The sequence below is a fragment of the Camelina sativa genome, chromosome 10, assembly GCF_030686135.1.
Source record: "Camelina sativa cultivar CO46 ecotype springtype chromosome 10, ASM3068613v1".
NCBI classification, from domain to species: domain Eukaryota; kingdom Viridiplantae; phylum Streptophyta; class Magnoliopsida; order Brassicales; family Brassicaceae; genus Camelina; species Camelina sativa.
In genome coordinates this window covers 20,188,891-20,215,746 of record NC_141889.1, presented here as the reverse complement: position 1 = coordinate 20,215,746, position 26,856 = coordinate 20,188,891, and the positions used below count along the sequence as shown (strand labels likewise).

At 34.3% G+C, this 26,856-nt stretch overlaps 3 protein-coding genes and 2 long non-coding RNA genes across 7 annotated transcripts; 2 read left to right on the top strand and 3 right to left on the bottom strand.

The window, feature by feature from the left end:
- Positions 1-1,683: 1,683 nt before the first annotated feature.
- On the bottom strand, positions 1,684-2,771 carry LOC104719254 (uncharacterized). The gene is made up of 2 exons (XR_756578.3): positions 2,562-2,771; positions 1,684-2,135 (listed from the first exon to the last, which is right to left on the bottom strand). It is a non-coding gene; the product is annotated as an uncharacterized LOC104719254 (long non-coding RNA).
- Positions 2,772-3,560: 789 nt separating this feature from the next.
- LOC104719253 (CBL-interacting serine/threonine-protein kinase 24) lies at positions 3,561-8,598 on the bottom strand. Of its 3 annotated transcripts, XM_010437132.2 has the most exons (15): positions 8,406-8,598; positions 7,886-8,111; positions 7,725-7,787; positions 7,558-7,629; positions 7,327-7,434; positions 7,151-7,225; positions 6,855-7,034; positions 6,504-6,593; positions 6,278-6,400; positions 5,450-5,569; positions 5,102-5,218; positions 4,854-4,910; positions 4,681-4,755; positions 4,470-4,572; positions 3,561-4,043 (listed from the first exon to the last, which is right to left on the bottom strand). In XM_010437132.2, exons 2-14 carry the CDS (start codon positions 8,051-8,053, stop codon positions 4,477-4,479), a joined length of 1,344 nt encoding a protein of 447 aa, XP_010435434.1. In that variant the 5' UTR covers positions 8,054-8,111; positions 8,406-8,598; the 3' UTR covers positions 3,561-4,043; positions 4,470-4,476. The 3 variants fall into 3 exon arrangements, 2 of the variants coding, with proteins under 2 accessions (XP_010435434.1, XP_010435433.1); XR_015568370.1 differs by lacking the exon at positions 3,561-4,043 and having other exon boundaries at positions 4,248-4,572; positions 6,278-6,405; XM_010437131.2 differs by lacking the exon at positions 3,561-4,043 and having other exon boundaries at positions 4,248-4,572.
- A 5,573-nt stretch (positions 8,599-14,171) lies between these two features.
- LOC147936284 (uncharacterized) lies at positions 14,172-17,038 on the top strand. The gene is made up of 2 exons (XR_015568063.1): positions 14,172-14,898; positions 16,749-17,038. It is a non-coding gene; the product is annotated as an uncharacterized LOC147936284 (long non-coding RNA).
- A 501-nt stretch (positions 17,039-17,539) lies between these two features.
- LOC104720470 (uncharacterized) lies at positions 17,540-18,250 on the top strand. The gene has a single exon (XM_010438370.1). The coding sequence runs from the start codon at positions 17,540-17,542 to the stop codon at positions 18,248-18,250; it is 711 nt and encodes a 236-aa protein (XP_010436672.1).
- A 6,284-nt stretch (positions 18,251-24,534) lies between these two features.
- On the bottom strand, positions 24,535-25,578 carry LOC147936283 (uncharacterized). Its single transcript, XM_087468664.1, has 2 exons — positions 25,376-25,578; positions 24,535-25,264 (listed from the first exon to the last, which is right to left on the bottom strand). The coding sequence occupies exons 1-2, from the start codon at positions 25,576-25,578 to the stop codon at positions 24,535-24,537; spliced, it is 933 nt and encodes a 310-aa protein (XP_087324790.1).
- Between the last annotated feature and the right edge of the window lie 1,278 nt (positions 25,579-26,856).

Below are 26,856 nucleotides of genomic sequence, written 5' to 3'. Positions count from 1 at the left end.
TTTCCATTTATGATTGTATATTTTAGTTCAAAAAATATAAATATATGTAAAAACCACGATTTTTTTTGTGGAAGCCCCCATGGGCCACTTGGTTGGTCTAAGGTTCATTAATGCTTATACACCAGGAGGTCTGGGGTTTGAACCCCAAATAATGCGATTTATTAATTGTGCAAATTAATGAAGACAAATTTACAGACAATCTCCAGTGATGCACAATTATTGTCGTTCGCCGTAATTCTACATACAACTGAAGGAGCATAGAAACAGGAGGTGTTCATCAAGAGCAGGAGAGCAAGAGTGCATGTCGTGAATCTAATAGGATCGGAAGGAATTGTCCATGGTAGATTCATATGTAATAGTTCTCATAATTTGCAATCAATAATAAATTCAGAGTTAAAAAAACCACGATTTTTACTGTAAAATTATTTTATTTGGTATAGCATTTATAGCATAATCTATTAATGGTTTGGTTTCATCAAATTTGTTAATACTTAAAGTGATAATCGATTCACTATACATAAGAGATTGACACGATAGTGGACATGGATCGAGTGTGATCCGGATTAGTGATCAGCTATATTTTTATTAAAATTGTGAACCATGAAACCAAATAAAAACACCAAAAAAACAATTAAACTTCATGAACCGGATGCCCAATATATAGTTGTCAAAAGGGTCAAACTCGTCCACTATACCTGCTCCGCAATGGATAAAAGCATTATGACCAGCAAAAAATTTGAAACACTATAAGATAATGAAAAATAAAAGTCAGAAAATTTAAAACGTAAAATATTGATGCTAGGAATTTTTTTTTGTGAATGAACGAAACTAAAGACTTCGACACGTCTTATATAGAGATGAAGATTAACATATCTTTCCTAACACAATATATTTAGGATACTAACAAAAAAGATTTTGGTAGTAATTTTAGATTTGTTCATTTAGTTTTGAAATATAGATTTTTTAAAAAAGAAATCATAATATAAAATCTTAAATATTGTTTACGCAGATATCTCACAATATATAACCAACTTATATTTTTATACGCACACCTAATATACAAACATTTCTGCAAATATCTCACAATAAATATTGTTTACGCAATTATCTCACAATATATAACCAGATTTAAATCATTTCTATAATCAAATTTAAATGATTTTGTATATTAGGTAACATCAAAATCAGAATTTATTGTTTCCGGATATATCTCAAAATATAAAATCAAATTAAATATGTTTACATATATACAATTTCGAATTTAATTGCCCAAATTAAATATGTACATTAATATCGAAATTATTGTTTCCTTAAATTGTTTACACAAAACTAATTACTTTTTTTGAATTTTATTGCAGATGCTTGTTTTGATTCTGTTTGGATACAACAGTATGAAAAACAGCTCCGAACAATTAATACATGATCCGAACATAATCAATCCGGGTCACAATAGGATCCGCTCATTTTTATTATCAAATTTACTTTAATGTCCCTCTCTTATTGTACGCTTTGAAATATATTCAGGATCATTTTTTGTCATATATTCTCAAATTTCATTTTGCTTTTGTAAATAATGCTTCCCTTTTAATAGTATAGATAAGAGAAACTCATTCTTCTTTTATTGTATTGATTGGTATTGGAATAAATGGAACTTTTTATTACTATAATTAAGCAAACTAGAAGAGGAAAAGCAAGGAATTCATTACAGTAAAGTTCTAAGAAGAAAAGAAAGGAATTTTAGCACAGTAAATTCAGTAAAGGAATTCAGCACAACAAGGAATTCATTACAGTAAAGTTCTAAGAAGAAAAGAAAGAGAACCATAGTGAATAAGAAGAATTCCAGTCCACTATAATGATAAGAAGTAATTCCCTCATAAGGCTAAGTACAAAAGAAGAAGAAAATGTGTATAAAAAGAATCATTGCTAAATGGTATAAATATGACCAACTTCTCGGTTTAGAATGATAGGGCTGAAGTCTTAGAGACCTTTGGGTAAACATGATGTTGCTCTTGTATGCATCAGCTGGTTTTAACTTTTAGCCTTCTCTTCATCTCAATTCTTTTTCATGAGAGAAACTTGATCTGTTTGTTAAACCAACTTGAAAAGGAGACCATCTTTGTCTCTAATCTTATATCCTAGCCAAATGAGTTTGAAGACAATGCATAGCTTGATTCAAGGTTCTTTGTTAATGAAGGTTAAAGAGAATGATAGATATGAATGCATGTGTAAATTAAAGATTGAAATCATTTTTGGTTGTGATCTTGTCTAAAGTTTTTAAGTAGAGTTCCTTCACCATGCATATCTACTTTATTAGCAAGCTTTAGATTCTGAAGCCCCCGTTTCAAACCTCTCCTATATCTTGGTTTTTGATTGTTTGCGTGAGGGCAAACTGAGGACAAGTTTTGACAAGTATGGCCATACACAGACAAATAAATCCAATAGCCAAATCAAACTACAAGACAATAAATTGTAATACAAGCTCAAGACGCAAATCTTCCAATCTTTGTGAAGAATAATTACGTCATTTATTACACTAGTCAACTACATTTAGTCGGACTTACGTGGGGATCAAAACGTGATTGTTCTGAGAAGCTCTGACTTTGGCATTCCTTCTCTCGCTCTCCAAATAATGTTTTCCAGTTTAGCACATAACTTCTTGTAGAACTATGATACCACAATAACAAACATATATAACTCTAATCTGCAAAAACAATTATTCTACAAAATGAACGAAACTAAAGACTTCGACACGTCTTATATAGAGATGAAGATTAACATGCCTTCCCTAACACAATATATTTTAGGATACTAACAAAAAAGATTTTGGTAGTAATTTTAGATTTGTTCATTTAGTTTTGAATTATAAATTTTTTAAAAAAGAAATCATAATATAAAATCTTAAATATTGTTTACGCAGATATCTCACAATATATAACCAACTTATATTTTTATACACACACCTAATATACAAACATTTCTGCAAATATCTCACAATGAATATTGTTTACGCAAATATCTCACAATATATAACCAGATTTAAATCATTTCTATAATCAAATTTAAATGATTTTGTATATTAGGTAACATCAAAATCAGAATTTATTGTTTCCGGATATATCTCAAAATATAAAATCAAATTAAATATGTTTACATATATACAATTTCGAATTTAATTGCCCAAATTAAATATGTACATTAATATCGAAATTATTGTTTCCTTAAATTGTTTACACAAAACTAATTACTTTTTTTGAATTTTATTGCAGATGCTTGTTTTGATTCTGTTTGGATACAACAGTATGAAAAACAGCTCCGAACAATTAATACATGATCCGAACATAATCAATCCGGGTCACAATAGGATCCGCTCATTTTTATTATCAAATTTACTTTAATGTCCCTCTCTTATTGTACGCTTTGAAATATATTCATGATCATTTTTTGTCATATATTCTCAAATTTCATTTTGCTTTTGTAAATAATGCTTCCCTTTTAATAGTATAGATAAGAGAAACTCATTCTTCTTTTATTGTATTGATTGGTATTGGAATAAATGGAACTTTTTATTACTATAATTAAGCAAACTAGAAGAGGAAAAGCAAGGAATTCATTACAGTAAAGTTCTAAGAAGAAAAGAAAGGAATTTTAGCACAGTAAATTCAGTAAAGGAATTCAGCACAACAAGGAATTCATTACAGTAAAGTTCTAAGAAGAAAAGAAAGAGAACCATAGTGAATAAGAAGAATTCCAGTCCACTATAATGATAAGAAGTAATTCCCTCATAAGGCTAAGTACAAAAGAAGAAGAAAATGTGTATAAAAAGAATCATTGCTAAATGGTATAAATATGACCAACTTCTCGGTTTAGAATGATAGGGCTGAAGTCTTAGAGACCTTTGGGTAAACATGATGTTGCTCTTGTATGCATCAGCTGGTTTTAACTTTTAGCCTTCTCTTCATCTCAATTCTTTTTCATGAGAGAAACTTGATCTGTTTGTTAAACCAACTTGAAAAGGAGACCATCTTTGTCTCTAATCTTATATCCTAGCCAAATGAGTTTGAAGACAATGCATAGCTTGATTCAAGGTTCTTTGTTAATGAAGGTTAAAGAGAATGATAGATATGAATGCATGTGTAAATTAAAGATTGAAATCATTTTTGGTTGTGATCTTGTCTAAAGTTTTTAAGTAGAGTTCCTTCACCATGCATATCTACTTTATTAGCAAGCTTTAGATTCTGAAGCCCCCGTTTCAAACCTCTCCTATATCTTGGTTTTTGATTGTTTGCGTGAGGGCAAACTGAGGACAAGTTTTGACAAGTATGGCCATACACAGACAAATAAATCCAATAGCCAAATCAAACTACAAGACAATAAATTGTAATACAAGCTCAAGACGCAAATCTTCCAATCTTTGTGAAGAATAATTACGTCATTTATTACACTAGTCAACTACATTTAGTCGGACTTACGTGGGGATCAAAACGTGATTGTTCTGAGAAGCTCTGACTTTGGCATTCCTTCTCTCGCTCTCCAAATAATGTTTTCCAGTTTAGCACATAACTTCTTGTAGAACTATGATACCACAATAACAAACATATATAACTCTAATCTGCAAAAACAATTATTCTGCACACTTTTAAATAGTACAACTACTGTTATTGAATGTATATATATACAAACCTTGTGATATTCAAGAGTTTCACCAGCAGCCTTTCTAACGTCCACCATGAAAAGCGATGGCGCCACCTCGTAAATCTGCATGTAGGTTAATTTCAGTTTGCTAGATACCCTTAACGTGAAGCAAATCCCTTTCATAAGAAACTTATTTTACAATAACAATAAGCAATACTCACCTCTATCACAACAGCCAACTGCCCGGCCTTGATCGAAGATAATCCCTCAAGCCTTGTCTGTTGAGCACATAAAGTGCATAATTAAGAAACTATACGTACAAAATCATAGTAAATCTTTACCCTTTGCTAAACATTAGATAAATGATATTTCACACTAGGGCTTTCGTTTTTGACGCCAAAGATAACTAAGTTGCCTTGGCAATCATATCAGTTTCAAATAGTAAATTTATATGCTAGGAAGTAGTCACCTTGAAGTTTCGTGTATGAGATTTGAAACCGATTGAGTCCGCAACAGCCTCAATATTAGCAATTATCTCATTAGGTGCCCTTCGAGAAACAAAACGGGTTTGTCTTTTAACAAAATCCTGCGAGATCAAAGGATCAGCCATCAATATGCAGGAACAATTTAGATTTCCATTTCTATCTACTAGTGTCATGCAACCAATTATATCATTATCTATACTTACTAGAAACTAAAGCACATCATCAAATTAACACCATAAGGCTGTCAAGATGGGAAGTTTAATGAATAGTCCTACCGACATTCTTATATACAGTATATAATATGGAGATCTCTCTGACCAATCAGGTACTACCTGTCGCCTATCAAATAGTGCTGATAAATTTAAGCCTTGTGATAAGGTAATCATCTCAAAGGCATTCATCATCAGGGGGCCCTCATCCTTGCTCTCTAAATTCTCCGCTACATAACTGCCCTGTGAACAAATGCAACTGAGGTCAACTTTATGAAAAACAAGCAAAGGTGGCGTGAGCTAAGACACACATACTGAGGTTTCTGTTTAACAATTTTAACTATCAGTTTCAGATGAGCAAAAGCCAAGTTTTAATTAAATATTCTAAATATGCATTACAAATTTACGGTAGCTATATATTTATAGGCCATACCACAGCTAACACAATCTTAGTAGGAGACATATATTGTTAAGTGATTGTACTAGCCTGGTGACTGCCAGATCATTGGAATTATCCCAAGGTGGTTTGTAGTGGCTTGTACTATGTTGTCAGCCAGTACCAATCATTAGCTAACTGGTGAAAAGGACTCGGGGGAGATTGTGTTTGGGTAATCTGAAAATTTCCAGGGAATTGGTTTGGGCATTGGGTGGAGAATAGAGATTCATGTTATCAATATGAAGAGGGCTGAGCATGTGATTCTAAGTTCATTAATATTTACTCGAATGTATAGGGAGAGGGAAACTTGATTTAAAAACCAAGCTCGAGAATTCTTTCAAAGCATATAAAGCAGCTTACAGCTTTGGTACTTATCATGTGACTACTATTTTGTTCTATCCTGTAGCAAACAGTCAAACACTTCTTCTTGGTCATCCAAAAGTTCCTAAAAGATCTTAAATAGGTAAATGCCATTGACCACCAAAGAGAATCATACAATGAAACGAATGACCAACCTCAATTCCATCAAAAACTGCACGGACATCATCCAAATTGACTTCTTCCTCTTCCCTTACTCGGTTAGGCACATAATTTAATTTGAACCAGTGATCATTCCTAATTCCTTGTATTTGAATACGCTGCTCTAATTGGGAAACAATCATAGATAAACAGATAAATTACTAGAACCATAATTAATAATAGCAAACCTGAAAGCTTGAGATGGTGAAGCAAAATACTCACTGTTTTGGGGTTGGGGTCAAGTATCTTATGTATTAAAGACTTCACTTCTGCAGAAAACCACGGTGGACAAGCAAATTCTGCTGCATTTATCTGTAGAAAATAATGATGATACAGCTCAAAACTAAGGGTGGAATCACAATACTCAAATCATTAAACGGTTTGAAAAACCTACAGCAAGGAATCTATTATATTTTCTTGATCAAAATTGCAATAACATGCTAGCTTTCTAAAGAAACCCTATTATTTGTCAACAACCAGTAGTTCACACAGAAAATCATGTGGATTACTCCAATACCTGATACGTATGCAAAAAAATGCCCACGAACATTTCCAGAAAAATATGTTACTTACTTTTCTATACAACCCAGGAAGGTCTGTCTCAGAAAAGGGTAAAAATCCAGCCATTATAACGAAAAGAATAACCCCGCAAGACCAAATATCTGCTGCTGAACCATCGTAACCTTGGCCACGAAGTACTTCAGGAGCTACATAGTTCGGAGTTCCACATGTGGTGCGCAGAAGCTCTACCCCCTGATTGAGTATGTAACAAATGAATGAAAGGGATAGAAGATAGAAAATTTACACTGCTAAAAAGAATTAAAATGAACAAGAGTGGTGGCCGCTGACGAACAGATAGGAGCACTCACAGGCTGAGGCAATGCACTGAGTCCGAAATCTGAAACCTTCAGATTTCCATTTGAATCGAGTAAAAGATTTTCTGGCTGAATATCATAATGACACATAGTTATCAAAGTCAGGGTTACAACACAGTGAAAATATCGAGATATTCTGAGGAAAATTGGTCAACAAAAAAGGGTTTTACTTTTAGGTCACGGTGGAAGACACCCTTGCAGTGACAATGAGCCACAGCATCTACAAGCTGTTGAAAGTATTTGCGAGACTCATTTTCTTCAAGTCTCCCGTTATGAACCTGCATGAACAGAAGAAATCCAAGAAAAACAAAAGATTTGAAAAAACCAAAAATTAAAGTGAAGGAGCTGGTAGCTTTAACTAGTGGACACTTAAAGGCATACACAAATATAAAAGTCCTTACAATTCTATCAAAGAGCTCTCCTCCTGTCACAAACTCCAAAATGATATATATTTTAGAAGGACTTGCCAAGACCTACATCCGGGAAGAAGAACCAGCTTCAGATTAGCAAATGATTGCAAAAACACCTAAGGAGATAAGTATTCGCAGATGCAGGGAATCATACATACCTCATACAACCTCACTATGTTAGGGTGTCGGACAATCTTCATAATTGATATCTCTCTTTTTATCTGGAAAAGGCGAGAGAACAAGAGCTTAAGACGCAATCAAGATCGTTACCATACGCAAAACTAAAGCAGCAACCTTATCAGGACACTCGAGAACATACCTGATCAACCATTCTGTGCTTAAGTATTGTACTCTTAGCCATAATTTTGATGGCTACATTTTCACCAGTGTCTGTGTTCCTCGCAAACTTAACCTTAGCAAAGGTGCCTTCACCTATAGTGCGACCAACCTCGTACTTCCCCACTCTCCTCATTTTCGTTGTCATCATTCTTTACAACTTTTTATCTGATCTATCAATCAGATTACTCACAGACCTACTACAATCCCTAAACAAGCCAAATTATAATCACAATGAACAGATTATTATTGTAAACAACCCAAAATTACAGAACAATCAGTGAAATTAAGGAAACACAGAAACAACAATCTCTCTCCAAACACCAAAAAATTGGTGACATCAGGGAAACGACCAAAACAACACGAAAAGGTAATGATCAAGATCATCGTAAGATAATCAACAATATCTCCAAATTGCGAGTTTCTCAATCGGATGCAAAATTAAAGTCTACCTAGCTTGGAATAGGCAGTGGTCGAAACAGAGAGTACGAATCGTAATATACCTGAAATTGGATTGACAACGGAGGCAGAGAAAGGTTGATGAAAGAGGCGTAGCGGTGAAGGAGGAAGGCTCATGATGCGATTCGCCAAAGCCGCCTCCGTGAAGCCGTCAATGCGACGCCCGTGCTGATTTATTGAATCCAGATCAAATGTGAAAAAAACAAATTATTACGGATAATAAAAAGGAACTACCAATTATTTACGGGTTTTATATTCTATTTAATCTTCAAAATATTTTTAAGTTTTTTTGAATAAAAAAATTCGAATATTAGAAATTATTTTTCTTCTTTACTATTTTAATAATCATTAACATACTAGCAACTCTTTAAAAATAATTTAAATTAGTAGGATTCTCATTTGATTAAGAAATATAATAAATATAATATATATGCATATTTGTTAGTACAAGATGAATTTAGTTTTATGTTACAAAAACAAAATCTTACAAAAAACTTCATTTAACAATATATCATAAATTTTTTTACAAAGTTCAAAGTAAAAAAGTTACAAAGAAATAAAAAGAATGTAGTTTAAAGATCTAAAAATATTTTGTTTTGTTTTAAGTCTTCTTTTATATTTTAGTATGTTATGAATATTAAAACTTATAAAAGATAAAAATATCACGGAACAATTTATATGGAAGGACATATTATAAACATTAATGTTTTATTGCATTTTTCTATCATAATTTCAACAATACTAATTTATACAAGTTTTATTGCATTTATTATTTTTACAAAAAACTTAACACGAAGTGCCATTGACAAATTTACATGCCCACTAACCACCTAAATCGGAATATTAACAAAGTAATTTGAAATATGGTAAGCTTCCTCCGTTACTAGGACCCTCCGGAACTTATTTTTCTCTTCCAAAAATGATTCAAGTCTAGTAATCATGGTTCTTTTCGATATTTTAAAAAAATCTTGGTTACAACCTCACCTTTATTTTTCGTTTTGATTCTACATTTCATCAATATAAAAATACTATAAATGTATTCACGATGCACTTGCTATTGTTTTATTTTTAATAAATAGGGATTGAAAGTAGATTTACGCTGTAATTGCGTTTATATATAATTTTTCTTATTAGATCAAAAATTTTTGTGTTATAATTTTAAATTGTATACAGAAAATAGAAAAATATTAATTTTAGCGAAAATTTTAATTTAATTAGGTAATTAAAAAAGTATATTAGGCAAATTTCTTTGTTATTAATAAACTAGGTTTTGAACCCACGCTACGCGTGGGTATATTTGATATATTTTGATGAAAACTATATATGATTGATGACGGTAGTAAAATATTACCTTATAAAAAATTTAAATTAGTATTAAGGAAAAAGTTAAATTTCAGATACACAATTTTTTGAAATATAAAAATCAGTTGTGTTATATAATCAAATCTGATAAAAAAAAAATCATGAATTTAACTCGACATCCAGGCGAGACGAATTAAACTGTTAACCTCACATATCCTAAACCATTTCCACCAGAAAAACAAAACAATTTAATCATCATGAATTTAACTCGTTTTCATATTTAATTGATCGTTACCACCTATGTTTTCGTGTTTTTTATTCAATGTTTTCTTATTCTTCATATTCTTTCTTGTCATTTCTATTGTCAAATTTTGTGGTAATCGTCATCATTACTTTTACCGTCTGGTTCTTCGCTATACCCTTTTTCTTCTTCATCCTCGTCAACTTCTTCACTTTCTTCCACTAAAAATCCTTTTTTTTAGACTACCACACAACTTGTTAATCCATCAAACTCCAAGAACAAAATCATTTATTTTCTCATAAAAATAAAAAATAAGAGAAAAAAAAAGTTAATGAAAAAAATATCAACTTATCTATAAAATCATACACAAAAATATGTTTTATAGCTCATAAGAAATAAAAAGCAAAAACGTAGATAAATAAGATAATTTCTGTTTTACGTAAATATTTATAATATTTTAAACTTTTAAAAGGTTTCGAAATATAAATTTTGAACATTTTAAAAAGTTTCAATATTTATAATATTTTTAACTTTTAAAATTTAAAAATTATAATATTTAAAAACTTTTTAAAAGCTAAGAACTTTTAAAATTATAATATTTAAAAGCTTTTTAAAAGCTAAGAACTTTTAAAAGTTTCAATTTTTATAATATTTAAACTTTAAATTTTTTAAATATTATAATATATTTTTTTGAAACTTTTTGAAGTTTTAATTTGATCAAATAAAAAACTGGATCAAACCGAATATAAAACTTTTAAACTTAGACGCCTCATAAATCAAGTTTTCATGCTCATTCGTTGTTGGTAGCATATTAATCTTATTTATATTGGTTCTGAACCATTGTCTAAAAAAATTCTAGCTGATGTGGGATATTGTGCATAGTTCTTTTATTTCCATAAATTTAAAATTTTCTTTTTTCTAAAAAATTCTGTAAATTTAAAAAATGTTAATGAATGACATGTCAAATCCTGATAGGTTGTTTGAAATAATTTTTAATATAGAAAATTCTGAAAATTTTAAAAATGTTAATTAGTGAGGTGTCTAATCACTATTGGTGGTTTTAAAGCTTAGGTAGACGCCTTATAACATCATTACTGGAGCAATGTGGTCACGTTTCTTTAATAAAAATAAAAAATATTATTTTAATCATTTATATATATTTATTACCTTTTATTAATAATAACCATTTAAAAACTGACACATAAGAGAAACGTTGCTTCACTTAGCAACTTCAATACCGTTTCTCTCCCTTGTTTCTTTTTTTTTCATTATTATATATATTTTTTCAAAGAACCCTTTGAATTAACATCCCTACTTTTTATTGGTATAGATTATTAACTCTCTAAATTGATAAATTATCATAATTATGATATTATTATTTATAGAGCTTTATTGTATTGATCATGTTTTCAAAGAGCTTAGCATAAAGCGCCATCAACAACTCTACATGCCTTCTAGCCACGTAATTCGTAGTAATGACAAGATAGTTCGAAACTAGCTTGGTAAGCTTCATCCGTGATCCGTTACAACAATTTTTTTTTTTTCAAAGATGATTCAAGTCTCGTAATCATGGTTCTTTTATGTTCTTCTTTAAAAAAAAATCACTTTTATTTTTTGGTCTTAGATTCTTTTGATTTTACATATCAATGATTACAACAATAAAAAAAAATTGTGCTACAAATGTATTCACGATGCACTTGCTATTTTTTGGTTTAAAAGTCGACCTCTCAATTCCCGAAAACAAGGGTTTGCTACACTCCTAGGAGATCGGAATCAATAGGTTCCTTTTTCTGATCATAAATTGACAAAAGCTTCGCTTTCAAAGCGTTGGCCATCTTCTCTCTCTCTCTCTCTCTCTCTCTCTCTCTCTCTCTCTCTCTCTCTCTCTCTCTCTCTCTCATATATCCCATTGCATTAGGCTATTAGCCAATCAAATAATTTTCACGTCGAAAGGTTTTGGAATCAGTGGAAAACAAACAAGACCCACAACAACGCAATCATCCTCAGATCTGTTTTTATCATAAATTAAAAATCGAAGGACAAAAGCTTTTACTATTCTGAATAATTGGTTTTCACTATACAAGATCTATATCTCATCATCAGTTATTACCAGTATTCCTTTTAACTCATGACTAAGGAACAATCTCGGATTCAAGTACGATGTAAAAAAAAAAACATATGTAACTTATGCCTCATGTCTAGGCTAGCAAATTCTTTACCAAACTGATCATTTTACATTTCTATAATTTTCCTTTTATTTCGAAACCTTTTTTTAACAAAAATTCAGAACTGGGAGTAGTATTTATAAAAGAAGTTTGTATAACAAATTTGGGCATTGAGATGATGAATCGTATACATTGAAGTTAAAGGACATATCTATGAAAAAACTGATTAGGAAAACAAAGCACTTACGAGAAACGGAAACAGGATGTTGATTTGATGTGAAAAAGCAAAAAAAAAAAAAAAAGGGAATTGACAGAGGAAGACACGTCCAACTCCAAGTTAAATTACTGACAATTCCTTCTCTTCAGGACATGCACATGCACATGTGCATGCCCATACAATGTGTATGTTATGTAGTAATGCATGCTTTTGTATTTTATTGTATGTATCAATAATAAAACTGCCGTAAAAAAGAAGTACGTATGTATATACGTAGAGACAGCTTTATATATGACCACACATATACATGATGTATAGAAACATAATTTGGATGATGTGTACGTACTGTCACATGTGAGTAAAATAACATAGAGATCCAAAATTATACTAATTATATATATGTAAATGAACGTATGTGTACATATAGTTACAAAATTAAGCCACGATGTATACATGCCCATCCATATATTACACAACAAATATAACGTATACCATTTACAGTATGAGGTGGAGTGGTTAGAGTGACGTCAGATATAACCTTTTCCAATGAAATGCAAAAGGTCATGTACACCATTTGCAGAACTGGAAACTCACCAAAGCTTCGTTCCTCGTTTCATTTATAGACCTTTCTTTTTTTTCTTTCTTTTGTGATAATTTTCATATACATATTTATAGACCTTTTAAAGGATATCAATATTACAGACTTATCAACAACATAATAAGAATTTTGAGAAAAGAAAAACTAGGAGGAACGATCGAGGCGCTGCACGAATTCAGTAATGTTTGAGAACAAATTAATTCTTATATCCCAATAATAATAATAATAATAATATGTAGCAAAGGAACTAGGAGTAATATAATCGTTTATATAATTTTGTACTAAACATAGTCTAATTGCCATCCATATAACAGTGATGTTAATAATTAATTTCTTCTGTATGTACGTCAATGATTATGTGTATAACTATGTATCTAAAGAATTGTCGTATGTCTTGAATTCAGAAATAAAGTGGAAACTGTAATCATACCTTCATCAATTTATGATAAATTAACAACTTTGGAAGAATCTGAAGGAACAGTTGAATCAAATGGAGGAAACCCTGAATTGTCATGTTTTCCCACAGCTTTCTTGAGCTTTTTCTTTGTTTCCAAAATGCTAACTAGAGATTTTGTTTAGCTATATTGGTTAAAAGGAAATGAAAACAAAAAAAGTTCAAGAAAGCTGTGGAAAAATATGACCAGGATCTTCATCTTCACGAATTGAGCTTAAGAGGATTGTGGGGAGAGAGGGTGAGAGAGAGAGAGAGAGAGATTAGTTGAGCAAGTGGCATATATACAAACTTCAGAGGACCACTCTAATAATATATCATACAAAGTGAGTGATATGTGAACATGCTTAGTAGCGAGGGACTGAAAGAAAAGAGTAGACGTCTTTGTTTCTTTATGCTTTTTTTTCTTTTTGTTACACAATGCTTTAGTTATAGTAATAAAAAGTTCCATTTATTCCAATACCAATTTCGTTTTAATGTTTTTAGTGTAAAGTGTAAACAACTCCTACGCTAGTGTAAAAAAGTCAAAAAATGTAATTCGGGACAAACTGTCATTTACACATAGTCAAATTACTTACTGTTATATGAAACAAAAGTGTTGGCGCTAAGACCATCTCCACTCGCAATTACTCAGTGGATTGCCCATGGATTTGGGCCCCAAAAAAACAATTAAAAACCATTTATGGGTCCGGTTAGCCGAGAATCGCTGCTGTAGGAAGGATTGAGAGAATCCCTTTAGGAACGCTACGTGGCGACTGATGAATGGTGGGTGAGTAAATATAAAAGCGTTTTTCTTATTTTTTCCTCATTTTTTTCTTTTCTTCCCCCGACTTCTCTCTCTTTTCTCTCGAATGTAACGGTGGATGAAGATGCGATTTTTCTGTAATCGGAAAAATCAATGGATTGACGTCGAATCCATTGATTTTTCCGGCTTAAACTGGTTGGTTGTTGGTGACCCGGAGGGGATGGCTTCCAGATCGGTGGAACCGTTAGAATTGACGGTTGGGTTCTCACGAGAAACGACGGCGGGGTTCTTGTGGTGGGACAATGACGACAGAGGTTACTTCTGGTGGCCTACAGCGAATGGCGAGGTCCACTGGCTAACGATTCGGAGAGAGAAGGTTCGTGTTCTTATCTCCGATTTATTGCATGTTTTGTTGATTCATATCAGGTGGTCTTTAATTGGTATCAGATTAATTCAAATGATTGTTTGAATGGTGATTGTTTTATGTTGATTTGACTGATTAGGCGTAGAACATGAGATTATTTTGATGTTCAATTGATTTTGAGCTTTGTGTGGAGGGTTAACTGGTTTCGGTTATAATCGATTGATTGTCTGATTCATTGTTTATGAGATTAGATATGTTTGTCCTTTTTGTTATAGCTTGTAGAGTGAACCAGTTTGTTGTTCTTATTAGGAATAGAATGTATTTCGGTTTATGTTTTGTATAAGTTATTATGTGATTAATATTGACCCTTTTGTATTGTTTTGTGCGAGGTTAAATGGTGAAGAGTGGTATCCATGAAATGGATACAGCGGTTGGATTCTCTTAACCATCCAAGGTATGGTACTCTAGCTTTGATATGTTGTTGTTAGATTATGTTTGAGTTTGTGTGTTGGCAAGAGTTAGTTGCTTTATTGATGTTCTTGAAGTGTTATGTTTGTGCTATGTTTGTAATTGTGTTATAGATTGTGACCTACGTATTTATTGTTTTATTTGGTCAAGTGTTTAAATATTTTTTTAAACTCGTTTGGCTTTTAAATTTCCGAAACTATTGTTGTCTTATTTGCATCAAGTGTTTCAGATTCAGTTTGTGATTAAAATTTGCTCAAGGGTTGTTGTCTTGTTGTATGGAGTGGTTTGAGTTTGCTTTTGTGGTACATGTTTTGCCACATGTTATTGTTTTGTTTGCTCAAGTGTTTGAGTTTGCGGTTGTGATTAAAATTTGTTCAAGTGCAGTTGTTTTTTTGATCAAGTGTTGCGGTTGTGTTTAAAAAGTTTCAACAAAGCAAATGATGGTCTTTGAATATAGTTTTGACTTTAAACATCAGCTTTTTGAATACTTTTAGCCATTGAGATTTACTGAGAAAGTGTATCTCTTACAACATGTCTACTCAAAGAGATATACTGAAAAATATATCTCTTTGATACTAATCACTCAGTTTGCTTTACCACAATAAACCTTTAGGTTTAAAGCGCAACTAACCTTGACCTCATTATAAACCGTTATTGTTAAGCACTTCCAAAAACCATTAACTTTTTATCCTAGAAACCCTTCTCGTTTTACATCAGCTTTCATAAACACAAGCAATAGATCCAAGAAACCTTAATCGTTTTCCACAGCCATATTTTGTTGATCTTTTGAATTCTCAAAAAGACTCAAACGGTTCTGAGAATCCGATTCTTCCAAATACATTCTCTTCTCAGCCTGTCCACTTTACCTCTTCCTTCTCTTCTCAGCCACTTCACTTTAGCCAGTCCTTTTCTTCTCAGCCAGTTCACTTTAGCCCTGCATCTCAATCTGAAGAGTGTATCGAGGTTACAGTAGATGAGACTGAAGAAGACAGAGGCAGAGGAGTTAGGAAGCGGTGGAGTGCAGAGGAGGATCTGAATCTCATAAGCGCTTGGTTAAACACTAGCAAAGATCCTGTTGTCAGTAACGATCAGCGGCTAAATAGTTTCTCGAAGAGGATTGCAGATTATTACAAATCAAATGATGGTGCATCCGGTTCAAACGCAAGAGGTCCTTCGCAATGTAAGGCTAGGTGGAGCAAGATAAACCACCAAGTCAACAATTTTGGTGGGTGTTACACACAAGCGAGTTCAAGAAAGAAGAGTGGAGAATCAGAAGATGATGTCATTAGCATGGCGTATGAGCTTTACAAGAATGATCAGAAGAAGCCATTTTATCTAGGACATTGCTGGAGGGAACTCAAGAATGATCAGAAATGGATCACGGAGGAATGTAGCCATAAGCTGACTAAGCTTGTTCCAGAAGGAGCATACATACCCGGTTCGAGCAATGATGGAGCTGAAATGAGGCCTCTGGGGGTTAAAGCTTCCAAGGAAAAAGGGAGGAAACCGACAATGAGTAATGAAGTGGAGGATGGTTCAGTGGTTAAGCTACATAAGATCATATCAATGAAGGATCAAGAACAAGCGGCTAAAGAAAGGCACGACAAAATGAGATTGCTATATAGTTTGGTTAACAAGAGTGAACTAACCCCTGCTGAAGAACGCCTTAGAGACAAACTCCTTGATCAAATGTCCAACATTTAGGTTTCGGGTTACGTTTTATTGCTTATGTAACTTGTTGTGTTCGTGTTTAACTAACCGGTTTGTGTTTTACATTTGGTATGTAATAAATTTGTGGTTGTGTTTAACTCATATTGTCTTCTAATTGTGTTTCAGGTTCCAAGTCGTGATGATGTCAATCGAAAGGAAGAAGCTGTCTTGTTGACTATGATGTGTTGATGTTGGAGACCCGTGATGGGTGTTGTGTTTTAGTGTCACATTTGCTATCCGTAGGTCTGTAGGGTTATGTGTACTCGGCTTTTGCCTTTTCAAAGGGTTGTATGGTTTAGCCTTTTGTAAGATTGATATGACTTTTCCCCTTTATATGCATTGTATGGCTTTTGGCCTTTGTGTGCATTGTATGGCTTTTGGCCTTTGTGTGGATTGTATGGCCTTTGTCAAGGACACTCACGGTTTGTCCAACCCGTGAAAGGGTTTTATTTTTTTGTGTCTTTTGTTAAGTCTATATATTGAACAATTGTTTGAGTAACTTCATTTCATCCGCTTCTTCTCTTCCAATTCATATCATTCCTTTTCTTGTAACTTCAGTTCTTCTTGTTACACAATCTCCATAACTATCATTACTATCTCATTCATACTATAAGCCCATTTCTATCACAAAATAAACAAATTTCCCAAGACATAATACCCATACACAAAGCCAAATTATCAAGAAATGTCTAATTGGAGTTCTGATACAGAAGTTGATGAAATGGTAGATGATGAAGTCGATAATATAGTGGGTGAGATTCAATACAACTACACTCACCAAGACGTTCCATCAGCTCCAATATTTCGCAGAGTGCACATTAATAGAGACGGCGAAGAAGGCCACACTCGGCTATGGAATGATTATTTTAGTGAGGAATCCGACTTACAATCACGGAATGTTCCACCGTCGATTTAGAATGAACAAACCATTGTTCATATGTATTGTCAATACTATTGAGAATGGAGTCCCATACTTCAGACAAAGACGAGATGCTACTGGAAGGCTGGGTCTTTCTGCACTTCAAAAATGTACGGCAGCTATTCGTATGATGGAATACGGATGTTCGACAGATGCACTGGATGAATATCTACGATTCGCTGAAATAACCGCCCACAAATGCCTTGAAAAATTTGTGGAAGGAGTAATAAATATTTTTGGAGACGAGTATCTTAGAAGTTCAACAGCAGAAGACCTCCAACGATTACTTAATATTGGAGAACATCGCGGTTTCCCCGAAATGGTAGGGAGTATAGATTGTATGCACTGGGAGTGGAAGAATTGTCCCACTGCATGTAAAGGACAATATTCACGTGGATCTGGAAAACCGACAATCATACTAGTGGCTGTGGCATCGCAAGATTTATGGATTTGGCACTCATTTTTCGGTCCACCAGGTACGTTAAATGATATTAATGTGTTGGACCGCTCACCGGTGTTTGATGATATCCTAGAAGGCAAAGCTCCAAGAGTTACATACTTTGTCAATGGATGGCAATACAAAATAGCGTACTACCTCACTGACGGTATCTATCCCAATTGGGCGACTTTCATCCAATCGATTTACTTCCACAAGGCCAAAAAGCAAAACTTTTTGCTCAATGTCAAGAAGCATGCCGGAAAGATGTAGAGCGTGCATTTGGAGTCTTGCAAGCTAGGTTTGCAATTGTGAAGAATCCCGCACTTTTTTGGGATAAAAGAAAAATAGGCAAAATAATGAGAGCATGTATCATATTGCATAATATGATAGTGGAAGACGAACGACATGAGTACAATTTCTACGAACCATCAGAGTTCTATCACAATGAAGGAAGCGGAACTAATGATGGGCATTCGAAATGACGTTCATGATCCACAAATGCATGATCTTTTGAAAAACGACTTGATTGAGCATATCTGGCAAAAATTTGGTGCAAACAACAATAAATCTTTTCCGAATTTTGTAAAATATGTTTAATTTCCCAAATTTTGTAATATATGTTTATTATTCCGAATTTTGTAAAATTTTATTATTTACTATTTTAAATATTAAATTATTATTTAAATGCTTGAGTAACCTATGTGAGTTTCTCTAGTGGAGAGATGATTTTGTTTAAGTTTCTAAGTGAGTTACTTTAATTAGTTTAGTATAATTTATATAATTAATTAAGATTAAAGTAACCTAAGTGGATTACTTGAATGGAGATGGTCTAACGAGTTACTTACAGTATATTTTTTTGGTGTGAGATCTTTATGATTGTAACAACCCGTCCCGTGGACTCCACTAGCCTCACTGCTAGCTTGCCCCCATAGGCCCAAAGCTGACCTTGTAGGGCATCGATCCTAACCTCTCACCGTGGCAAATTAAACTAATCATCCAAATCCACATTAGGTTATTGGTGCGCCAGACATTCCTAGAACCATGGTCCTCACCTTTTATCAACCTTCTCACATGAGAAGTTGTAACCAATTGATCTGCAGGTCAATTGGTGGCAACTTGTCCTGTGGGAAGGTTGATAAAGGGTGAGGGCCAGGGTTCGAGGAACGCCTGGCGCACCAATACCCTACTTATGTAACAACCCGTCCCATGGACTCCACTAGCCCACCGCTAGCCGCCCCAACGGACCTCAAGCTGGCCCTGTAGGGCATCGATCCTAACCCCTCACCGTGGCAAATGGAACTACTCATCCAAATCCACAGTAGGTTATTGATGCGCCAGGCGTTCCTCGAACCCTGGTCCCCATCTTTTAACAACCTTCCCACATGACAAGCTGTCACCAATTGCCACGGTGAGGGGTTAGGATCGATGCCCTGCAGGGCCAGCTTTAGGCCAAGCTAGCAGTGAGTCTAGTAGGGTCCACAAGACAGGTTGTTACAATGATTTTGACCGTAAGCATGATTCTGAATTAAATATTAATATTTCAATTTATATTAAGAGTCATATGAATTAGAAATAAAAATAGAAAATTTCTAGAAATTAAAAACTATTTTACACAGAATAAAATATAAATAAATAATTCTTTGGCATAATATAAACACTAAATCATGCAAAGACATAGACATCATCCAAGAACTCAACTAAAATTAACAAACATTGTAATTAAATTTTGGATGTAGCTTGTGCAGTACTAAAGTCGTGATTAGTAAAATATTAGTTATGTTGTAGATTGTTTAAGAACATTTTTCATTATAAAGACAACAAAAAATTATGTGTAATATTATAAAAATTTTGTATGATAGAAAAGTGAGAAAAGTTTCAGTTTAGTTTAGTTTATTAATTATCTAAATAAAGGTAAAATAGAAATTCTTATGACTTAAAATTTATAATATATGCTAATATGTATACATTATTTATATTATCTGGTAAAAAATGTATTAGATATAAGCAAGAAAAAACATTAGAATGATGTACAATATGAAAATATATACATATTATATATATATATATATATTTTACTTATAATATATATATATATATATAGGGGCGGATCTACTCACAACGTTAGTAGGACAGGTGCCCTATACATATTTTAGTACTTTAATAAATGTTAGTGGTTAATATAGTGTTTCTAGCTAATTTGGTTTAAGTTACCACATGGTATTCCCAAGGTCTTGAGTTCAATTCCTCCTTTTTGTCATGATTTAAAGATTTTTTTTTGTGAATTAACTGTCATTTATAGTTTGTGCCCCATATAAAAATATGTTCTGGATCCGCCACTGTATATATATATATATATTTGTATGTGTGAAAGAATTAATTTAGTTTAAGTGTAAATTGTAAAAGAATAGATAAATTTAGGGAATTTTGATTTAAAAGGATGTTTATTTTTAAATTTGTCCATCTATGCCTTTTGTTTTTTTTGGTAAATTGTTGATTATGCCTAAATTATCCTTTAAATAAATAAATTTGTTGTAAACTAGAGAAACTCGAAGGAGGTTTTCTCTTCTTATTCTTATTGATTAAATCGTTTATGAGGTTACATATATATAGTAAAGCAAAGGCTTAAACATAAACCGACTATGAATAGGAAATAGGCAATGGGCCTTCGGCCATGGGCCTTCGGCCATGGGCCTTAAACACTAGGACATGTATAGGCTGTGTATGGGCCGGTTATGGAAGTCAACTTCAAGTGTTTTACAACACTCCCCCTTGGATGACATAACCGTGCTGATGCTAAAGGATCAACGCAATACGCTTGGGGGTGCTGCCTCATTAAAACCTTACCAGGAAAACCCATTGGGACAAAACCATGGTGAAGGAAAAAGAGTACAGCATGCATTGCTCTCCCTGTTCTAAGCATCATTGTAAGTCCTTAAGCCTCCGCATTCCAATCTGGTGCGCGAGCTTCTTGAATGTTGATGTCGGTAATGACTTGGTGAAGAGATCAGCTGAATTGTCGCATGAAGGAACTTGTACCACTTGAAATTCTCCGGCCTTTTGTAGTTCATGTGTGAAGAAGAACTTTGGTAAAATATGCTTCGTCTGATCTCCCTTAATAATCCTTCCTTGAGCTGTGCGATGCAGGCCGTATTGTTCTCATATATAATAGTTGCTTCCTTGTCATCGGCCATTCCACAATCTGATCGGATGTGTTGAGTCATCGACCTCAACCACACACACTCTCGGCTGGCTTCATGCATAGCTAGGATTTCAGCATGATTAGATGATGTGGCCGCAATGGTCTGTTTCATCGAACGCCATGAAATTACTATACCACCGTGCGTAAACACGTAGCCGGTTTGAGACCTTGCACTATGTGGATCCGATAAATAACCTGCATCAGCAAAACCAACTAAACCTTCTTTGTTATAGTTAGTATAATATAAACCCAAATCTAACGTTCTTTGTAGGTAACGTAATATATGTTTAATACCGTCCCAATGCCTTCGGGTTGGACAAGAGCTAAATCTAGCTAGGAGGTTCACGGCAAAACATATGTCTGGTCTAGTGTGGCTAGCCAAGAACATTAACGCTCCTATAGCACTAAGGTATGGCACTTCAGGACCAAGAACTTCTTCATTGTTCTTCTTTGGACCGAATGGATCTTTATCCAAATCAAGGCTCCTCACAACCATTGGGCTAGTCAATGGGTGGGCTTGGTCCATATTAAATCTCTTGAGTACCTTTTCAGTATATGCCATTTGATGCACAAGGATTCCATCATTTATGTACTCAAGCTGCAATCCCAAACAGAACTTAGTTTTGCCTAGGTCTTTCATTTCGAATTTTTTCTTTAGATATTCGACTGTTTGGGCGATTTCCATAGAGGTTCCTAGGATATTCAAATCATCCACATATACTGATATTATTACATACCATTTGTTTGCAAACTTCTTTATAAAAATACATGGACTGATGGGATCATTCTTATAGCCCTCTTTGGCTAGGTACTCACTTAATCTATTGTACCACATACGCCCACTTTGTTTCAGTCTATAAAGGGATTTGTTTAGCCTTATGCAGTATTGTTCTCGAGAACCGCTCTTATCCTTGAGCTCTATGCCCTCTGGTAATCTCATATAAATCTCATTATCCAGTGGACCATATAGATATGTGGTTACAACATCCATTAACCGCAAATCGAGTTTTTCTCTTAAAGCCAGACTTAGTAAATATCTAAAAGTCGTTGCATCCATCACAGGGGAGTATGTCTCCTCATAATCTATTCCTGGTCTTTGAGAGAATCCTTGTGCTACAAGCCATGCCTTATATCTCACGATTTCATTATTCTCATTTCTCTTTCTTACAAAGACCCACTTATGTCCTACTGGCTTTATATCGAATGGTGTCCTTAAGATCGGACCAAAAACATTCCTTTTCTTTAATGAACTTAATTCCACGTAAATGACTTCTTTCCATTTTAACCAATCTTTACTTTGAGTGCACTCTAATATAGACGTGGGTTCATGATCCTCATTTATTTCAAGTGCTACCTTGTAAGCAAATATTTCATCAATGTCGACATCTTCACGGTTCCATTGTATTCCAGACATGATATAATTGATTGAGATCTCATTATTATCAATACCTTCAGGGCCTTGAGGTTCAGCGTCCCAAACCTCATTCGGTGCCTTAAGATTTGCCGCGGCCATATCTATAATTTCCTTAACCTCAGTTTGATTTGCACCTTTCTTAGATTTCTGAGGGTTCTTATCTTTGGAACCTAATGGTCTACCTCGTTTTAAACGGGCCTTAGACTCTGTAGCAACTTGATTATTGTGTTCCTTATGAACATCAATACGTACTGGTGCATTACAAGCTGGTATGTACGATTTCGTTACTCTCTTTGGGTCAGCAAAGGAATCTGGCAATTGAATAGCTAGCTTTTGCAAATTTATAATCTTTTGGACCTCTGCCTCACATGCTAGAGTCTGAGGATCTTGCCAATTCAAGGATGTTTGATTCCATGATAATTCTTTGACCAGCTTGTTATTCTCTCCACCCAACATAAGAAATTCAGATTCAGCAAACTGACAATCCGCGTATCTGGCCTTAAATAAACCACCCGTAGTTGGCTTAAGATACTTAATAATGGTGGGAGAATCATATCCAACATATATTCCCATCCTCCTGTGAGGTCCCATCTAAGTTCTCTGTGGTGGAGCAATTGGTACATAAACGGCACATCCGAATGTTTTTAGATGGGATATGTAGGGCTCATGACCCGTTAATAATTGGGATGGCAAATACTTATGCTCACTAGATGGCCTGATGCGTATTAACTCAGCTGCATGTAATACTGCGTGTCCCCAAACCAACACATGAAGCTTCGACCTCATAAGTAATGGTCGAGCAATCAATTGAATACGTTTAATGAAAGATTCAGCTAATCCATTATGTGTGTGGACATGTGCCACAAGATGTTCCACACTCACCCCCATGGACATACAATATTCATTAAACGCTTGGGATGTAAATTCACCAGCATTGTCTAAACGTATAGTCTTAATTGGAAAATCTGGAAAATGGGCTCACAGTCGTATAATCTGGGCCAGCAATCTAGCAAACGCAAAGTTTCTAGTTGATAATAAGCAAACATGCGACCATCTGGTCGATGCATCAATTAGGACCATAAAATATCTAAACGTCCCACAAGGTGGGTGTATTGGTCCACAAATATCTCCTTGTATTCTTTCTAGAAAGTTTAAAGTCTCTTTAACGACTTTCACTGGTGACGGCCTTATAATAAGTTTCCCTTGTGCACATGCTGCACACGTGAGATGTTTAGGGATAACTTTTCTCTCTTTAAGAGTGTGCCCATTTGAATTCATTATTAGCTTACGCATCATATTAGAACCCGGATGGCCAAGCCAGTCATGCCATAAAGTAAATTGTTCATTGAACATCTTGTTCATTGCCAAATTAGCTTCTATCATATTAATATTAGCATGGTATAAACCAGTGGCTAGTGCGGGTATAGTTTCTAGGACATTCTTCTGTCTTTGGGTGATTTCAGTAATATATAGGAATTCTTTTTTTCCTTCAACCTTTGTTTCAACATGGAAACCATTCAAACGAATGTTCTTAAAACTCAATAAGTTTCTCTTAGAGCTGGGTGAATATAGGGCATCACTTATTTCAAGATGTGTGCCATTAGGTAATAAAACATGAGCTTGGCCGTAACCCTCAATTAAGCTCGCTATACCCGCAATAGTACTAATATTGGCATTTTTCATTATGAGATTAACAAAATATATCTTATCCTTCAAAATCGTGTGGCTTGATCCACTATCAACCACAAGTATATTCTTGTCCTCAGCCATTTCTAATATAGAAAAGAATTCATGTTTTAAACTTTAAAGTAATAAAACACGCAAATATTTATATTGAAGGAAATAAAATAATTTAATTTAAACCAAAATAATTATCCAAAATAATAATTCAATCGAATGCAAAGCATAAAATTAAAATTAAATCAAGACCACATTTGAGTTTTAATTATCCTCTCTTAAACAATGAGAGGTTTCATAATCCAATAGGTCATCCTTCTCATGGTCGAAATCACATTCACCATCGAGATGAACCATGTTAGCTTCTGGATCCTTTTTCAAACTCTCTTGATAGCGATCAACAAGGCGCTTAGGAGTTCTGCATGTTTTTACCCAATGGTTCTCCATACCACATCTATGGCAAGTGGACTTGGTCTTATGTTGCGGTTTAAATATTCCGCGGCCTCTACCCCTATCATGGCCGAAGCCGAATCGGTTTCCACGGCCTTGACCACCAAAATTGTGTCCTTGGTAACTCCCACGACCAGGACCACCACGTCCACCTCTCCCACGGCCACGGCCGAACTTGTCCCTATGGACATAGTTAGACTCTTTAGTCTCTTTCGGCTCTTTAGGCTCATTGGGATTTTTCTTTGCCATGTCAACCATATGGGCTTCCGGTAATGGAGCTATACCCGGGGGTCTCAAAGCGCTATTCATCATCAATAGCACATTGTTCTGCTCAGCTAGCATCAAACAAGAGATGAGGCTTGCAAATGTCTTAAACCCCTTTTCACGATACTGTTGTTGAAGCAGTATGTTATTAGCGTGAAAGGTAGAGAATGTCTTCTCTAGCAAGTCCTCCTCAGTAACCTCAGTACCACACAACTTCAAAATTGAGACTATCTTGAATAGCTCTGAATAGTACTCATCCACAGATTTAAAATCCTGGATCCTTAGATTTTTCCAATCGAATTGAGGCTTTGGTAGGAGCACCGTCTTTTGGTGTCCATATCTGTTTTTCAACGCTGTCCAAAGGTCAAGAGGATCTTCAATAGTGAGGTACTGGTTTTTGAGACTCTCAGCAAGATGATGGCGTATATGCATAATTGCCTTGTACTTGTTCTTTTCAGAACATTCATTATCATCCTCAATGCACTCGCAACGATCTTTTGATTTCAGATTGATCTTAGTGTCCAATGCCCATTGCAAGTAATTATCTCCAAAAACATTAAGGGCAGCATAGGAGAGATTGTTGACCTTTGCCATCTACAAAACAAAACATGCATTCGATCATTAGCATGCGGTATTTAAGACCGAACCATGCAACAAATTTAGGCCATGCGGTATTTGAGACCGAACCATGCCAATCACTTAGGGCCATGCAGTATTTGAGACCGAACCATGACATGCTTTTACACTACAATTTTCGTAGTTCAATATGCATGAAACAACAATCCTAGACAACAAATATAATCTAGCATGCAATGTTTTCCTTTTACTAAATTTTCCTTTTCCTTAAAATTTCCTTTTTCTAGATTAGGACAAAGTTTTAGGAAATATTTTTCTAGGATTTTATGATAATGTCTAGAATTAATTTAGGGGTTATCCTAATTTTGTGTTTTGGTTTTTCATGCAAAACACATAATAATTCCGATTTTAATTTGTATTTTAGGGTCAGATTTAATTATTGCATAATCGGTTTAATTTGCAAACAATTCTAAGCAATCCTACACCACAACAATCAGATTTTAGAGTTTTAGGGTTTTAGGGTTTTAGGAATTCAAAGCTTAGGGTTTTGTTTATTGATTGTTTACTTGTATATTTTAGGGTTCTATTAGATTTTAGAGATCAGGTTCGATTCATAGGTTCTAAGGGGGTTTAGATTATTGTTTACCTTCCACCGATTTGGGGTTGACTGGAATTGAACAGGGAGCTTAAGACCTCGGTTTTACTTTTAACTTGATCACGAACCTCGGCCTAGGTAAGAGGAAGAACCGATCACGAACACAGGTTGCTCACGACCACGAACAGATCTTCGAACAGGAACTCACCCCGGACAGGAACTGACCACGAACACGGACGGATCACGGACACGAACCGATCGCCAAGCAGTAGCCGACCACGAACACGGACGGAAGTTGATCGCCGAGCTTGGACGAACAAAGACTTTTTATGCGGCGGCGGTTTAGGGTTTTTCTCAGTTGGACTTTTAGAACAAGTTGTGCTGATAACGTGTTGTAAACTAGAGAAACTTGAAGGAGGTTTTCTCTTCTTATTCTTATTGATTAAATCATTTATGAGGTTACATATATATAGTAAAGCAAAGGCTTAAACATAAACCGACTATGAATAGGAAATAGGCAATGGGCGTTCGACCATGGGCCTTACACACTAGGACATGTATGGGCTGTGTATGGGCCGGTTATGGAAGTCCACTCCAAGTGTTTTACAACAAAATAAACCTTTTCAGCAATTTTAAAATGTAAAATGAATGAAAACAAGTTTGAGGTTAACAAGTGTTTGACCAAAAAAAAAAAAAAAAGG

What these genes read in the sequence shown, in the direction of transcription:
- LOC104719253 (XM_010437132.2), bottom strand. Translation starts at nt 8,053, where the DNA reads ATGATGACAACGAAAATGAGGAGAGTGGGGAAGTACGAGGTTGGTCGC. An exon ending in ACATAGTGAGGTTGTATGAG is followed by an intron (nt 7,630 to 7,724) that starts GTATGTATGATT and finishes TCCCGGATGTAG; the next exon opens with GTCTTGGCAAGTCCTTCTAA. An exon ending in TCTTCCACCGTGACCTAAAA is followed by an intron (nt 7,226 to 7,326) that starts GTAAAACCCTTT and finishes TATGATATTCAG; the next exon opens with CCAGAAAATCTTTTACTCGA.
- LOC104720470 (XM_010438370.1), top strand. Translation starts at nt 17,540, where the DNA reads ATGAACAAACCATTGTTCATATGTATTGTCAATACTATTGAGAATGGA.
- LOC147936283 (XM_087468664.1), bottom strand. Translation starts at nt 25,578, where the DNA reads ATGGCAAAGGTCAACAATCTCTCCTATGCTGCCCTTAATGTTTTTGGA. An exon ending in GCTGAGAGTCTCAAAAACCA is followed by an intron (nt 25,265 to 25,375) that starts GTACCTCACTAT and finishes GAAAAATCTAAG; the next exon opens with GATCCAGGATTTTAAATCTG.